This window comes from Mya arenaria, chromosome 14 (assembly GCF_026914265.1).
Source record: "Mya arenaria isolate MELC-2E11 chromosome 14, ASM2691426v1".
NCBI lineage: Eukaryota > Metazoa > Mollusca > Bivalvia > Myida > Myidae > Mya > Mya arenaria.
The window spans coordinates 20,103,520-20,120,929 of record NC_069135.1 but is presented as its reverse complement, the minus strand read 5'-3'; the positions used below and the strand labels follow the sequence as shown (position 1 = coordinate 20,120,929).

The 17,410-nt window shown below is 34.9% G+C and overlaps 2 protein-coding genes across 2 annotated transcripts; one reads left to right on the top strand and one right to left on the bottom strand.

Annotated features, from left to right (window-relative positions):
- Positions 1-1,420: 1,420 nt before the first annotated feature.
- LOC128218589 (uncharacterized) lies at positions 1,421-2,894 on the bottom strand. The gene is made up of 2 exons (XM_052926294.1): positions 2,441-2,894; positions 1,421-2,063 (listed from the first exon to the last, which is right to left on the bottom strand). Exons 1-2 carry the CDS (start codon positions 2,721-2,723, stop codon positions 1,705-1,707), a joined length of 642 nt encoding a protein of 213 aa, XP_052782254.1. The 5' UTR covers positions 2,724-2,894; the 3' UTR covers positions 1,421-1,704.
- A 5,711-nt stretch (positions 2,895-8,605) lies between these two features.
- Positions 8,606-10,365, top strand: LOC128215903 (DNA repair protein complementing XP-C cells-like). The gene is made up of 4 exons (XM_052922508.1): positions 8,606-8,735; positions 9,185-9,235; positions 9,734-9,832; positions 10,259-10,365. Exons 1-4 carry the CDS (start codon positions 8,606-8,608, stop codon positions 10,363-10,365), a joined length of 387 nt encoding a protein of 128 aa, XP_052778468.1.
- The last annotated feature ends 7,045 nt before the right edge of the window (positions 10,366-17,410 follow it).

The window sequence follows — 17,410 nt, the reverse complement described above, 5'->3', positions numbered from 1 at the left end:
AACCCTTAAGTGACCATACATACACCTTTGCCACAACCCTTAAGTGACCATACATACACCTTTGCCACAACCCTTAAGTGACCATACATACACCTTTGCAACAACCCTTAAGTGACCATACATACACCTTTGCCACAACCCTTAAGTGACGTTTTTGGAATGTAAACGTTTCAACTCAAAATGAATATTTCCTCACAATGAACAATGTCGTCTGCGCAAAAAAGGTATTTTACCGAAAACAATCGTCTTACATGTACCACAGGCAGCAGTTGTGTTGACATGCCCCAACCTCTGACCACACCCTCTCCTTAATAAAGCCAGTCATTTATTTTAAAAACCAATGTTTTTGAAACATGATCATCTATCACAAAAGCCTTAATATCAACCAAATATTCCAAGGAAAAAAATATCCCAAAATACTAATATTGTAATTAAAGGTTGACTTATAAATACCTTCGTACGGACGATGGAGTTTTCGTAAAACTCGTAACAAACATCGAGTCTGAATAAGAAATCATATCAATAATATCTTACAGATAAGTTTCTATAAACCACTGGAAAGCATATAATAACAGTTTGGGTGAAATTTCAAGCTGTATAAACAAAGGTTATAGAAAGTCTATTTACTTAGTTATTTTCATTATATATATATATATATATATATATATATATATATATATACACAAACATTAAGTGTAAACATTGTCAAATTAGCTGTAACCTGCATGGGATAAAAAAATAAAGATTAGAAATAAATCAGCCATGTAAATAATCTCAATGCATTGTTGACATTACAGGTGCAACAATTCTTACAGGAAGTAAAATGAAAAGATATAAGGCAGGATTTAAGTTTGGTGTAGAATAAAGTCATCTTATAACAACCAACTTATAAATGCAGTAAACTTTCTAAAGATCCAATTGTAATTTCTTAATTTCTAAAACAATAATAAGAAACAGTTATAAAATACACTTGAAGTATGCAGTTACTTGTCGAAAAATTCAAGGAATAATATCAATATACATCGATGTGTAAAATATGCATGTAGTTTCTAATTAACTGTGCATTGTGTTTTTGGTGTGCATATAAATGGGAACACTATTGATAAACACTAGTGTCCACTGATACAAATACAAAATTTCCTTTTTTTTCATAGTCAAATTAAAAGAAAAGTATAAGTGATTTTAACATGAAAGTATTTTTGTTGCAGATAGGTCAGCTCACATTGGATTTCATTGAAAACATACAAACTGCAATAACTTCAACAAGTTATTTCATGATAAAATGGCTTGTAACGTTTCTATAAAATTCATTATGTACAAATTCTTCACAGTTCAATACAATGTGCCTTTTTCAGCCTTAGCAACCTGTGCCTCTTCAGCGGCACCCTGTCATTTTGAAAACCTGGCTTAAACCCTAAATTATACATGAACAGTGCATCTTGTGTTTGCTAACCCTTCTTCATTTACATCTGTTTATTTTTGCACTATTACTGAAGTGTTAGATTAAACCGAAAGTAAATGTGGGGTTGGTTCATTGGGAGGTCAAATTATTCAGCCAATAAATGACCACAAGATATAAACAAACTATATGTAGGTTTGGATCAGTATGAATTTTAATCTTTCATCTTCAAATTGGACTGTAATACAACACAAATCAATCACGTTAATCTAAACATAGATCTACAAATGTTTGACCATGTAAATCTAATTTACCGCATGTGCAAATCCAACTTCTTGGTAAACTTTTGAAATACGTCTTGATAAAATGCGGTATTTTAGTTCTAAAGGTAGTTTTTCAAAAGGGTCCTTGCTGAGAAGTTCTTTAACTTCATAGCACACCAGATAGTCCTCTGCTCTATCTAACAGTTCTTTGTAGTTATACTTAGTGGCCACTAATAATACCATAACTATCTGCTCTACATCCGATGAAGAACGATGGAAGTGCATCTTTGCCTGTTCGAAAGCTTTGTTTACAATATCAAGCATAACTCTTCTGTAGTGTTGGATCATGGACTCAATTTGGTATTTATCAGCGAATTCAACCATCTGGAACACGTTTTCAGCTGTAATTCAATTTGTACAATTTTTAAAAATTATACAGGGAAAACAATGTATTTTGCTAACCAAATATTCAAAGTAATTTCACAATTTATTTGACTATTAAAGAAAAAAATTAGTTAAAAATAAATGTCTGTAAATATTGGGTCAGAAGGTTCAAAAGTTTTTGTGTGGTACATGCTATGTTTTCTATAAAGAAATACCTTACAGTTTAATTCACAGCTTTTACTTTCTCTGTCTACTTCTTAATGCATATTTTTGTTGGCATTTTTCTCAATCAGAAACACCTTTCCCAAAGCTTTGGAACAATATCAGCAGTTAAGGAGGCATTATAACAAAGATAACAGTAACATATTAATAAAAGCAATCTTGGTTGAAATACCCGTAATAGGTTCTGATAGCTTTGGATCACACCATCTAAAAAATGTGTTGAACACTTCCATCTTGATGTCCTCAATAATCACGTTCTTGTCCTTCCTTTCCTTGAAATCATGTTTAAACATGGCTTCAAACGCGGATGAAGATCTTGTTAAGATGAGTTTAGAGAAGAACAACTGTTTATTGTTCTCCTTTGGAAAGGTAAATGTCACTTCATCATCTTCATCAAACTCCCCTGAGTGTTCAAAGTTAAATTTTGCTTTCTTTATTGGACATGCATCCGCCATTTTTGTTGAATATAGTGTTATCAGATCTTGTCAAATCCGGTTTTGAACATTGGTCTATTACAATGTTTTAAATGAGCCACATCGCATTATAATGGGCCTTCAGACAAAAAAATTACAAATGAAATAATTATTTATAGAGAATTGCCAACAATCGTGGGATGCGGCTCAAATAAAAATACTTCATTATCTTCCTTAAGGCCTTTATCCATCGATTGTCGTATATCATGTACTTGTTTTATGTAATCTTAAAGAGGCACAATATAGGGTAACACTTGATAGAAAATGAATAAACCATTATATATAAATGGGGTTTTCAATTAATAGCTATGGATCCACAAAGTCCCAGTTTAAAAAAGGGCCAAAATATTTTTTAATCTGTACAGAAATCCTATTTTGTTTGTTTGGTTTGATCATAAACTCAAAAAGACCCGAGTTTCACTCTCATTGTTTCAGTTTGATTTCCTTGTTAAAAGATTTTCAGCTGCCAAAATCCATTTATGTGTGTATAAAAAATATTGACATATAGCATATAATCAATTAAATACTTGAAGATTGGTGAATGCTTCATCCTCTTATTACAAAGTTTATTAAAAGATAAAATAGAATGCTTATTTGCGAATATTGTCCCATTTATCCCAAATTGGGGAGGAAAAGTTAATTTCAGTTGAGATTTTTAATAAGAAATGGATAATGTATTGATAAAACAATGCTTTGTAAAACAATGATATAATATATTTCTTTGGCTAGAATGAAACACTTGTATTGAAATAAACAGATGTTACAGTAGTACTCAAACTACTTTTAATCAATTTAGGCTATGATAAAAGTTTACTTATCATGCACAATAATGATTTTCTGGTCTTTTTCTTCAAGTAAAATATTTTGAAGAATTACAAATCTTAAGGTTTATACCAAATACAAATACCTCGGTGATAGTTAATTGCTTTATGCGGTTTTCAGAAAGCTTCCGATAGTGTATACGCTTATTAAATGCAGATTGAAACCCGAGTAAACAAAACTAATCCGGGTTGCAAAAATGCTTCAAACAAGTGCGTAAACGATATCGGTGAAAAAAAATAAATAAGGTACAGGCAGACCATAATAGACAGTGACGCCGAATTTCAATATACAACACGAGAGGCCATAGGCGACGACAACGCTTTCATTTTACACCACGCTGATAGCAATAAGGCTACACCTTCAGTGTCCCATGACCCCTTAGTAAGCCTTTAATCATGCAGAAGCAGATGGTAATTTTACAGAAGTTATCCTTGACAATCAGATAAAATATACCATGGAGCATGGTAAAACATAGCAATAAAAGTAAAAATATAACATTAAAGTGACACTCTTATTCAAAATCAACACATACACATGTATAACAAACGTAACGTTTGAGTGATAAACCTTTTTATGCTTACTAAATAATGCATTTATGAAAAATAGTATTTACTGATTACAAGAGTGTAACGTGTATTCAATAGCTGAAAGCGCATAAATATTAAATGATTGGTGAATGCTAAAAGATTTACTGAGATCTACTATCATAAGGTAGAAATACAGTGTTTTATGCACATTTCATTCAAATTAAGCACGGTATATTTTATAAGGAGCATTGTTTTTTTAGCTCACCTCAGCACAAAGTGCTCAAGGTGAGCTAGTGTGATCGGTCTATGTCCGGCGTCTGTCGTCCATCGTGCGGCCTCAACAATTGGTTATAATGATCTTCTTCTCCTAAATCCCTTGGTAAATTTTAATGAAACTTCATAGGAATGATCCTTGGTTGGTGCTTTTTGAAAATTGTTCAAAGAAATGAATTCCATGCAAAAGTCTGGTTGCCATGGCAACCTAAAGGAAAAGCGTCAACAATTGGTTATAATCATCATCTTCTCCTAAACCGCTTGGTAAATTTTTAATGAAACTTCATTGGAGTGATCCTTGGTTGGTGCTTTTTCAAAATTGTTGAAAGAAATGAATCCCATGCAGAACTATTATTGCCATGGCAACCTAAAGGAAAACATTACATTTTTTTTCTTGGCAAATAATGCCCCTGGAGAAAAATTAACCTCACCCAGTGGGTTATAAGTTCATTAAATATACATTTTGTTAAAATTTAATAGTTATGTAAAGTTTACTCTTGAAACAAGGGCAGCTAGTCTTGCTATATGGTCTCCCTTTTCGATGGAGATTCCGCTACTTTGTATTTTTAATAACGAGGGAATAGATTTTAAATTTTATCAAGTCTTCAACATAGTCACTTCTGAGGTAATTATTGTTCTTTTTTAGGTTCATAGATTAAAATAATTATTATACACTTTATTCCTTAGAAGAAATTTCATTTTTACTTAATGATAAATTTAATAATCAGACTTTTCCATTAAACTTCATGTATATCATTGTAAACTTCATGTAAATTATTCTAAGCTACAATCTTATTTTCTGTGTGGATAGTGAATAAGCCTTATACAGAAAAATTTGATAACCTGTATTTGAAGGATGGTGATGTTGTCCTAGATGGAAGAAGCAATAATAGAGTATAATTGTGTACTAATCTTTGATTTTTAAATCTTAAGGCAGATTATGATTTTATTGGATTGTGCACTGCTTGTTGTTTGTGTATCTATACTAAAAGTTATTTCAGTGTGCAAGCAATTTAACATAGTTTTGTTAGTGTGCAGGCAATTGAACAAAGTCTTGTATGTTGTTTGTGTATCTATACTAAAAGTTTTTTCAGTATGCAAGCAATTTAACATAGTTTTGTCAGTGTGCGTGCAGGCAATTGAACGAAGTCCAGTCAGTGTGCAGGCAATTGAACAGTCCTGTCAGTGTGCAGGTAACTGAAAAAAAGTCCTGTCAGTGTGCTGGTATCTGTACCAAGTGCTGTCAGTCTGCAGTCAATTATCAATTCCTGTCAGTGTGCAGGCAACTGAACAAATTCCTGTCAGTGTGCAGGTATGAGAATCAAATTCTGTCAGTGTGCAGTCAATCATCAAGTCCTGTCAGTGTGCAGGCAACTGAACAAAATCCTGTCAATGTGCAGTCAATCGACAAGTCCTGTCAGTGTGCAGGAAACTGTGACAAGTCCTGTCAGTGTGCAGGCAACTGTGACAAGTCCTGTCAGTGATTATCCAGGCGACATGTTTGACCAGTATGTTTTTCAATTTTGTTTGGGAACGAATATCAAGCTATATCGATTACAAAGGTTAGACTCTTTTACTTAGGTGAGCGATTTAGGGCCATTATGGCCCTCTTGTTTTACATTTAGTCATCCTTTTTGGTATATTAAAACAATTGTATCATTTGTGGTAAATCTTATTTGGGAGTAAGAGTGCATCTGTAAATTAGTTCTTTATTATTAGTTGAATGCAATGTATTATTCAGGTAGAAATAATTTAATGTCTGAACTTGAAAATAATTCATTTTTAAATAATATCGGGATTTTGGTACAGTAGAATCTCTATTTTAAAACTCAAATTCATGGAAACAAAACCTTTATTAATTTCCTTTAAGGAAGTCAACAAAAAGGATATTTGTTTAGATCAAATATCAAAGCTCATTAGTATTTGCTGTTTGTCTTCCTTTTTCCATGAAGAATCACCTGTTTAATACAAGTTAAATGAATTGTTATTATTATTGATATAACTACCTTTATGTTTCTCTCAATGAATTAATATCCTTATCAAGTGAAATGCAAAACTGTTCTAACAAGCAACAAAGAAGTTAGAAACGATCATAGTCATAATCAATGCACAAGTTTATGTTTTGATTTGTCTCATCTACCAAGATGATTTTGTATCATATACTTTTTATGACCTTTTTGAAGTAATATGATATTATTATAAGATCTTTTATCTAACTTTAATGAAAAATATACCTCAAATCAACTGAGTTTGTCCAAGAAAATGCAGATTTAAATTTACGCACATGAAGAAGACTAATTCCAAAAGTAAAAAATTAATCGCAAGACATTGTCAATATTTTACACTTGTACTAATAATGATACTTCCTATTTTAAGACGTAACGGAAAATATACAATTACGTATGATTATGTATGTTTACATAAACGATAAATACATTTGGAGGATTAGTCCACTTAAAGGTCACTTTGTAATCAAACAAATACCATGAAAAATGCATAATTTTAGCAGCATTCAGTGAAAATATCAATATTTTGGATTTCAAAATCAACTCTTAGTTATGGGAAACGTATTTTGTATTTAACATATAGAAAACAGCATAATACTACATACTAACAACTGATAAGCCCCGCCTAATCTGGATGCTGATTGATCAGTCGGGTATCTACCGGCTAGTTTGACTGACAGGCCGCGTCATGTAAATTTGATCAAAAACAAAAAAATACACTTAACTGCCAGTGAGTGCTAGAATATCTTATTCAAATTCAATTCAGTCTTAAAACATTTATATGTTTCACAAAGTGATGATCTATTAACATCGTCCTTCCAATTTTGTCTTCAGCAATCAGCAAATTTCTAGTTTTAAGATGATGCATCAATTCTATATTTATATATCTAACATCCTGGGCAATCCAACCATAACCCAAACTATACCTAATACATATGTCTTTAATACAAAACTGCCAGGTATGCCTACCTTAAAGTGACACTCTCCTTCGGAATCAATACACACATAATATGTTTAGCTATTTTGAGTGGTAAACCTTTAACTACTTACTGAATAATGCATTAATGGAAAATATTAATTACTGATAACACAATTATATCTGTGTATTTAATAGTTGAACACGCAAAAATATTAAATCATTGGTGAGTGCTAAAAGATTAACTATGATCAACTATCGTCTCATAAGGTAGAAATACTGTGTTTTCTGCACCTTTATTTCAAATAAAACTCGATATCCTTCATCAGAACATTTGTTTCAACATTTATTCATTTGTTTTGGTGTATTAAAACATTTGTATTAATTGAGGTAAATCTTATTTGGGAGTAAGAGTGCATTTTTAATAATCAATTACTATAAGCATTAATCCTTCAACAGTAGATAAAAAAAAACAATTATAGAAAGTACGTGATGTCAACGCCATGTATTTATATTTTATGATCTTAACAATGAAGGCATGTTTTTATAACCTGAACTGTCATAATTAAGCTACACTTTAACAGACAGTTTTGACATATTTCTTTTAGTTTTTGTCTCAGAATCAGCTGATTTTGGTATCATTGCATTCAATTCAGTCATATAAGATATCTCACAATATTCGATTGGGAAACTGCCGAAAATTTCATTTTTTCTTAAAGCATTAGTACTTCTTTTAGCCATAAAATATCATTTCTCCAACATAAATATGAAAACCTACAGTCTGATATTTTGCCAGTAATCTTGTATCACTTAAATTTCCAGACATTTAGGCAAAAATTGGCCCATTCCAATACAAAAAATAAAAAAAAGTTGTCAAAATGGCCAATCTGTGAGAGTGCAGCTTTAGTATTTCAAGGAAATTAATCTTTCAACATTATTTTATGGTTTGCATCAATATTTTACACATTACATACTATGTTCATCTAAAAAACAACAATTATTTATAGAACTCTGAACCACGATTACAAGATTTTATATTTGTACAGAATGACAGCATTATGCTTTCTTTTTAACACTCACTCCAAATTGTTTAAGAGCATTACGTGTTAAACATAACACATTTTAATTCCGATCAATCGTCAATTCCATGCGTATAAAAATAACAGATAATTTGCAGATTACAGTTGCAGTAGTTTTATTCCATGTCTGACTGTAACGTTAAAAAAGTCAACATTTTGGAGAGGAAGGTGAATTGATTCACCACCATTATAGCTTTAAAGCAACATTTCTGTAGAATTCTAATTTGCAGTTTTGTGATAAATGTATTCAAGGTCTGACAGTGATTTTGAGGAAGACAGTCTTCCAGAGAAAAGCAAGAAACCACGGCATCAGACATCCGGGTCCAAAAACAGGAGCCTATTGTCTTCGAATTATGTGGATGGAAATACAGGTGCGACAAATATTTGGTTTAAAAGGTACACATCTTCCTGATCGTTACTGGGTTATAAATGAACAAGAGTGTCATGGAACCAATGTTTGTCTGTTGTTGTTGTTGTTTTTTCGGTGTTAATGAGGCATACCACAACTATAACTAATGCCAGAGTTATGGGCCTTGCTGTACATGTGCTTATTGTCTCGGGCGACATGTGTACCAAATTCAAGTTTAAATACATAAACTTTGAGTTATCTTTTTTGCAAGCCTTCATTGACAAGGCCAACAACAATAACAAGGCTATGCAAATATCAATATTTTTTTATTTGAAAAAAAAGCTAATATTTTGAAAGAACAAAGATTTTATTTAAAGTCACACAGATATTAGGTAACCAAAATGATACCACCTGAATTCCAATAATGAAATTGAATTTACAATGAATTTAGTCTCTATTTTCTTTTTTCAGACTCTAATCATTGGGTGGAAGTGTTCGTTGCCAAGGAACAAAAATGGCTAAGTATAAACTGCGTCTAATGTCTAAAATTCAGCATTGTTGGATAATTGGTTACAGTTTGACTATCCATAATCGGTTCCATAGATCAATCGTTTTTTTTTTCATTTTTCTTTAATTGACTAACCGCAAACAATACAAGAATAAAACTTCAATAAATAATTATTCTTGTATTGTATGCTGTTGAGTCTATGGTTGATTATGACCAATAACAATCAATTGTTGCCGATATCAGGCCCAACCAATCAATTTTAGAATACAATCAATAATGGGAACATCTCCATCTTAAAATATCTCTTGTTATAATTAGTCAGAACATGTACATATAATGTTGTTAAGAAGTATATGTAATACTCTTGCCAGTGATTTTTGCTTCATTTGGATCATTAATAATGAAAATTGCTAAATTAGGAACTGAAATATTAGGAGGTTTTGATTTGGTAAAATGAAAAAGAACTTAAGTTCTTGTTAATAAAATGGTTGTGTTGTTGTTGGTAATTTCAGGCATAGATGGGGAGAGCTTGCAAGTGAAGAAACCTTATGAGCTAGAGAACAGAGTAACACCGCCACTGTCTTATGTGATTGGAATATCTCAAGCTCGGAGTCAGAAGAAATTGATTTCTTTCTTCTTTTTGAGTCTTTGATGGTTAGAACTCAGCCACTTTCTTTGCCATGGGCTTATGTGGTGGGAATACCTCAAGGTCAACACCTAAAGAAATTGAGATTTCTTTGGGTTTTTTAATCTTTGATGGGGAGAATTGAAAGGTGAGGCAGGCTGAAATTGTTTGTGCCTTCAGTTTTAGCGCACAATCAAGCTGGCATCACTGTATTCCATTATGCCATAGTATTGCCCTAAGGTGTTTTTTTTATAAAGAACCCTTACTCCCTTTATAAAAAAACATTGAGGTCAGTAAATGTCTTATAAGCCATTGGCCCGTATGCTATTTCAGTTTCACAACCTACAATAATATATGAGTCGGATTTCTTTAGCATAGATGAACTGACTGTATGACTATATTTTGTAATCAGATGGCCACCTAAAGGATGTCACAGCCCGCTACGCCAGCCAGTGGTTGACTGAAACCAGAAAACTGAGAGTAGATCGAGACTGGTGGGGGGAAACACTGGCGCCATAGAGCAGCCCAGACAAACAAGCAGACGAACAAGAAGACCAACAAATGGCAGCAAGTCTACAACAGCAACCCATGCCCACCAGTGTGGGTGCTTTTAAAAGCCATCCCCTGTAAGTCAAGTCAAGTCAAATGAAGTATAAATTTATTGTCGGGTACTACAAGAACAGTTTAACATAAGCTATAAATAACTTTGACCGACCATACTAAATAAATATGATATATAATTACAGTACAGTATATAAACAAAATAATAATGAATAGTATAAAAATAATGGTCTACCATTTAGTTATAAGTGCATACCATTAAGTGCAGGAATAAAATATTTTCACTTAAAACATAATTTTATTAATTGAAAAACAGTAGTATTTGCACAAAAGGTAACTAAAATTTATTTAAATTATAATACCACAAATCAAAAAGTCAAACCATGCAGGTAGATATCATAGCATGAACATCGTTACAGTAAGTCAAGACTGCAGCTTGAAATGACAATGATATTAACCATAGCAAAATTGCTAGGAAATGAAATTATAATTTTAAATCTGATATTCAAATGGGGACCTTGAATATAGATGTGCCCAGAACAGAAGATGAACTATGGCTGTGATCTACCTCTGTAACTTTAAGCTGTAACCTTAAGTGACTTAATATTTAACACTGGCTTGATTACAGCTTTGAAGCCATCTAATCTGACAGATAACCGATATTAGAAATAGTATATACTAGGGCTAAATAGATGTGAGTCATCAACAGACTCTTGTATAATCCAGGGCTGTTAATAATGAACAGTCTCAAGTCTGAGTTCAGACTCAACATCTTCATTTCATTGTAACATTCCTTCTAGAAAAGAATTGATAGTGAACTTTGCTGAATTATATTACTGTTTGAATATTAAGGTATTATTTACATATCTATTTATGTTCTTTCATAAAAAAAGCTTTGCCCTTGTCTGTCCGTCTGTAAGTATATTGCGAACTTGTGTCATTCAAAACTCCCAAACTTTATTATTTAGAGTCATGAGACCTTAGGGGAATGTTGTTGAGATGAAGAAGTTGTGCACCTAGGGGTTTCTTTTGTAACTGGACATAGTAAGGGGAGTGTTATGGCCCAATGAATACCAAAAATTGGCATTTTCGAACATGACCATACCCCTTAATTGACCTTATATACACCTTTGCCACACCCATTAAGTATCCGTATATCCACATTTGCTATAGCATTAATTGACCATATATACACCTTTGCCACACCCCTTAAGTATCCGTATATCCACATTTGCTATAGCATTAATTGACCATATATACACCTTTGCCACACCCATTAAGTATCCGTATATCCACATTTGCTATAGCATTAATTGACCATATATACACCTTTGCCACACCCATTAAGTATCCGTATATCCACATTTGCTATAGCATTAATTGACCATATATACACTTTTGCCACACCCATTAAGTATCCGTATATCCACATTTGCTATAGCATTAATTGACCATATATACACTTTTGCAACACCCATTAAGTATCCGTATATCCACATTTGCTATAGCATTAATTGACCATATATACACCTTTGCCACACCCATTAAGTATCCGTATATCCGCATTTGCTATAGCATTAATTGACCATATATACACTTTTGCCACACCCATTAAGTATCCGTATATCCACATTTGCTATAGCATTAATTGACCATATATACACCTTTGCCACACCCATTAAGTATCCATATATCCGCATTTGCTATCGCATTAATTGACCATATATACACCTTTGCCACACCCCTTAAGTATCCGTATATCCACATTTGCTATAGCATTAATTGACCATATATACACCTTTGCCACACCCCTTAAGTATCCGTATATACACATTTGCTATAGCATTAATTGACCATATATACACCTTTGCTACACCCCTTAAGTGACCGTATATACATCTTTGCTACACCCCTTAAGTGACCAAATATACACCTTTGCTATACCCCTTAAGTGACTGTATAAACACCTTTGCCACACCCCATAAGTGACCAAATATACACCTTTGCTACACCACTTAAGAAACCTTATATGCATCTTTGCCACACCCCTTAAGTGATCAAATATACACCTTTGCTACACCACTTAAGAAACCTTATATGCATCTTTGCCACACCCCTTAAGTGACCAAATATACACCTTTGCAACACCACTGAAGAAACCTTATATGCATCTTTGCCACACCCCTTAAGTGACCAAATATACACCTTTGCTACATCACTTAAGAAACCTTATATGCATCTTTGCCACACCCCTTAAGTGACCAAATATACACCTTTGCTACACCACTTAAGAAACCTTATATGCATCTTTGCCACACCCCTTAAGTGACCAAATATACACCTTTGCTACACCACTTAAGAAACCTTATATGCATCTTTGCCACACCCCTTAAGTGACCAAATATACACCTTTGCTACACCACTTAAGAAACCTTATATGCATCTTTGCCACACCCCTTAAGTGACCATATATACACCTTTGCTACACCACTTAAGAAACCTTATATGCATCTTTGCCATACCCCTTAAGTGACCAAATATACACCTTTGCTACACCACTTAAGAAACCTTATATGCATCTTTGCCATACCCCTTAAGTGACCAAATATACACCTTTGCTACACCACTTAAGAAACCTTATATGCATCTTCGCCACACCCCTTAAGTGACCGTATATACACCTTTGCTACACCACTTAAGAAACCTTATATGCATCTTTGCCATACCCCTTAAGTGACCAAATATACACCTTTGCTACACCACTTAAGAAACCTTATATGCATCTTTGCCATACCCCTTAAGTGACCAAATATACACCTTTGCTACACCACTTAAGAAACCTTATATGCATCTTTGCCACACCCCTTAAGTGACCAAATATACACCTTTGCTACACCACTTAAGAAACCTTATATGCATCTTCGCCACACCCCTTAAGTGACCGTATATACACCATTGCTACACCACTTAAGAAACCTTATATGCATCTTTGCCACACCCCTTAAGTGACCAAATATACACCATTGCTACACCACTTAAAAAACCTTATATGCATCTTTGCTACACCCCTTAAGTGACCAAATATACACCTTTGCTACACCACTTAAGAAACCTTATATGCATCTTTGCCACACCCCTTAAGTGACCAAATATACACCTTTGCTACACCACTTAAGAAACCTTATATGCATCTTTGCCACACCCCTTAAGTGACCAAATATACACCTTTGCTATACCACTTAAGAAAACTTATATGCATCTTCGCCACACCCCTTAAATGACCAAATATATACCTTTGCTACACCACTTAAGAAACCTTATATGCATCTTTGCCATACCCCTTAAGTGACCAAATATACACCTTTGCTACACCCCTTAAGTGACCGTATATACATCTTTGCTACACCCCTTAAGTGACCAAATATCCACCTTTGCCACACCCCTTAAGAAACCTTATATGCATCTTTGCCACACCCCTTAAGTGACCGTATATACACCGTTGCCATACCCCTTAAGTGACCAAATATACACCTTTGCTACACCACTTAAGAAACCTTATATGCATCTTTGCCACACCCCTTAAGTGACCAAATATACACCTTTGCTACACCACTTAAGAAACCTTATATGCATCTTTGCCACACCCCTTAAGTGACCAAATATACACCTTTGCTACACCACTTAAGAAACCTTATATGCATCTTTGCCACACCCCTTAAGTGACCGTATATACACCTTTGCCACACCCCTTAAGTGACCAAATATACACCTTTGCCACACCCCTTAAGAAACCTTATATGCATCTTTGCCACACCCCTTAAGTGACCAAATATACACCTTTGCTACACCACTTAAGAAACCTTATATGCATCTTTGCCACACCCCTTAAGTGACCAAATATACACCTTTGCTACACCACTTAAGAAACCTTATATGCATCTTTGCCACACCCCTTAAGTGACCAAATATACACCTTTGCTACACCACTTAAGAAACCTTATATGCATCTTTGCCACACCCCTTAAGTGACCAAATATACACCTTTGCTACACCACTTAAGAAACCTTATATGCATCTTTGCCACACCCCTTAAGTGACCAAATATACACCTTTGCTACACCACTTAAGAAACCTTATATGCATCTTTGCCACACCCCTTAAGTGACCAAATATACACCTTTGCTACACCACTTAAGAAACCTTATATGCATCTTTGCCACACCCCTTAAGTGACCAAATATACACCTTTGCTACACCACTTAAGAAACCTTATATGCATCTTTGCCACACCCCTTAAGTGACCAAATATACACCTTTGCTACACCACTTAAGAAACCTTATATGCATCTTTGCCACACCCCTTAAGTGACCAAATATACACCTTTGCTACACCACTTAAGAAACCTTATATGCATCTTTGCCACACCCCTTAAGTGACCAAATATACACCTTTGCTACACCACTTAAGAAACCTTATATGCATCTTTGCCACACCCCTTAAGTGACCAAATATACACCTTTGCTACACCACTTAAGAAACCGTATATGCATCTTTGCCACACCCCTTAAGTGACATAATATTCACCTTTGCTACACCACTTAAGAAACCTTATATGCATCTTTGCCACATCCCTTAAGTGACCAAATATACACCTTTGCTACACCACTTAAGAAACCTTATATGTATATTTGCCACACCCCTTAAGAAACCAAATATACACCGTTGCTACACCACTTAAGAGACCTTATATGCATCTTTTCCACACCCCTTAAGTGACCGTATATACACCTTTGCCACACCCCTTAAGTGACATAATATACACCTTTGCTACACCACTTAAGAAACCTTATATGCATCTTTGCCACACCCCTTAAGTGACCAAATATACACCTTTGCCACACCCCTTAAGAGACCGTATATGCATCTTTGCCACACCCCTTAAGTGACCAAATATACACCTTTGCCACACCCCTTAAAAGACCGTATATGCATCTTTGCCACACCCCTTTAGTGACCAAATATACACCTTTGCCACACCCCTTAAGAAACCTTATATGCATCTTTGCCACACCCCTTAAGTGACATAATATACACCTTTGCCACACCCCTTAAGAGACCGTATATACACCTATGCCACACCCCTTAAGTGACCGTATATACACCTTTGCCACACCCCTTAAGAGACCGTATGTACACCTTTGCCACACCCCTTAAGTGACCGTATATTCATCTTTGCCACACCCCTTAAGTGACCAAATATGCATCTTTGCCACACCCCTTAAGAAACCTAATATGCATCTTTGCCACACCCCTTAAGTGACATAATATACACCTTTGCCACACCCCTTAAGAGACCGTATATACACCTTTGCCACACCCCTTAAGTGACCGTATATACATCTTTGCCACACCCCTTAAGTGACCAAATATGCATCTTTGCCACACCCCTTAAGAAACCTTATATGCATCTTTGCCACACCCCTTAAGTGACATAATATACACCTTTGCCACACCCCTTAAGTGACCAAATATACATCTTTGCCACACCCCTTAAGTGACCAAATATACACCTTTGCTACACCACTTAAGAAACCTTATATGCATCTTTGCCACACCCCTTAAGTGACCAAATATACACCTTTGCTACACCACTTAAGAAACCTTATATGCATCTTTGCCACACCCCTTAAGTGACCAAATATACACCTTTGCTACACCACTTAAGAAACCTTATATGCATCTTTGCCACACCCCTTAAGTGACCAAATATACACCTTTGCTACACCACTTAAGAAACCTTATATGCATCTTTGCCACACCCCTTAAGTGACCAAATATACACCTTTGCTACACCACTTAAGAAACCGTATATGCATCTTTGCCACACCCCTTAAGTGACATAATATTCACCTTTGCTACACCACTTAAGAAACCTTATATGCATCTTTGCCACATCCCTTAAGTGACCAAATATACACCTTTGCTACACCACTTAAGAAACCTTATATGTATATTTGCCACACCCCTTAAGAAACCAAATATACACCGTTGCTACACCACTTAAGAGACCTTATATGCATCTTTTCCACACCCCTTAAGTGACCGTATATACACCTTTGCTACACCACTTAAGTGACATAATATACACCTTTGCTACACCACTTAAGAAACCTTATATGCATCTTTGCCACACCCCTTAAGTGACCAAATATACACCTTTGCCACACCCCTTAAGAGACCGTATATGCATCTTTGCCACACCCCTTAAGTGACCAAATATACACCTTTGCTACACCACTTAAGAAACCGTATATGCATCTTTGCCACACCCCTTAAGTGACATAATATTCACCTTTGCTACACCACTTAAGAAACCTTATATGCATCTTTGCCACATCCCTTAAGTGACCAAATATACACCTTTGCTACACCACTTAAGAAACCTTATATGTATATTTGCCACACCCCTTAAGAAACCAAATATACACCGTTGCTACACCACTTAAGAGACCTTATATGCATCTTTTCCACACCCCTTAAGTGACCGTATATACACCTTTGCTACACCACTTAAGTGACATAATATACACCTTTGCTACACCACTTAAGAAACCTTATATGCATCTTTGCCACACCCCTTAAGTGACCAAATATACACCTTTGCCACACCCCTTAAGAGACCGTATATGCATCTTTGCCACACCCCTTAAGTGACCAAATATACACCTTTGCCACACCCCTTAAAAGACCGAATATGCATCTTTGCCACACCCCTTTAGTGACCAAATATACACCTTTGCCACACCCCTTAAGAAACCTTATATGCATCTTTGCCACACCCCTTAAGTGACATAATATACACCTTTGCCACACCCCTTAACAGACCGTATATACACCTATGCCACACCCCTTAAGTGACCGTATATACACCTTTGCCACACCCCTTAAGAGACCGTATGTACACCTTTGCCACACCCCTTAAGTGACCGTATATTCATCTTT

Excerpts from the sequence above, each read along its gene's own strand:
- LOC128218589 (XM_052926294.1), bottom strand. The coding sequence starts at position 2,723 with ATGGCGGATGCATGTCCAATAAAGAAAGCAAAATTTAACTTTGAACAC. Across the intron at positions 2,064-2,440 it reads GCTATCAGAACCTATTACGG|CTGAAAACGTGTTCCAGATG; the intron begins GTATTTCAACCA and ends ATTGAATTACAG.
- LOC128215903 (XM_052922508.1), top strand. The coding sequence starts at position 8,606 with ATGTATTCAAGGTCTGACAGTGATTTTGAGGAAGACAGTCTTCCAGAG. Across the intron at positions 9,236-9,733 it reads CAAGGAACAAAAATGGCTAA|GCATAGATGGGGAGAGCTTG; the intron begins GTATAAACTGCG and ends TGGTAATTTCAG. Across the intron at positions 9,833-10,258 it reads TGGAATATCTCAAGCTCGGA|ATGGCCACCTAAAGGATGTC; the intron begins GTCAGAAGAAAT and ends TTTTGTAATCAG.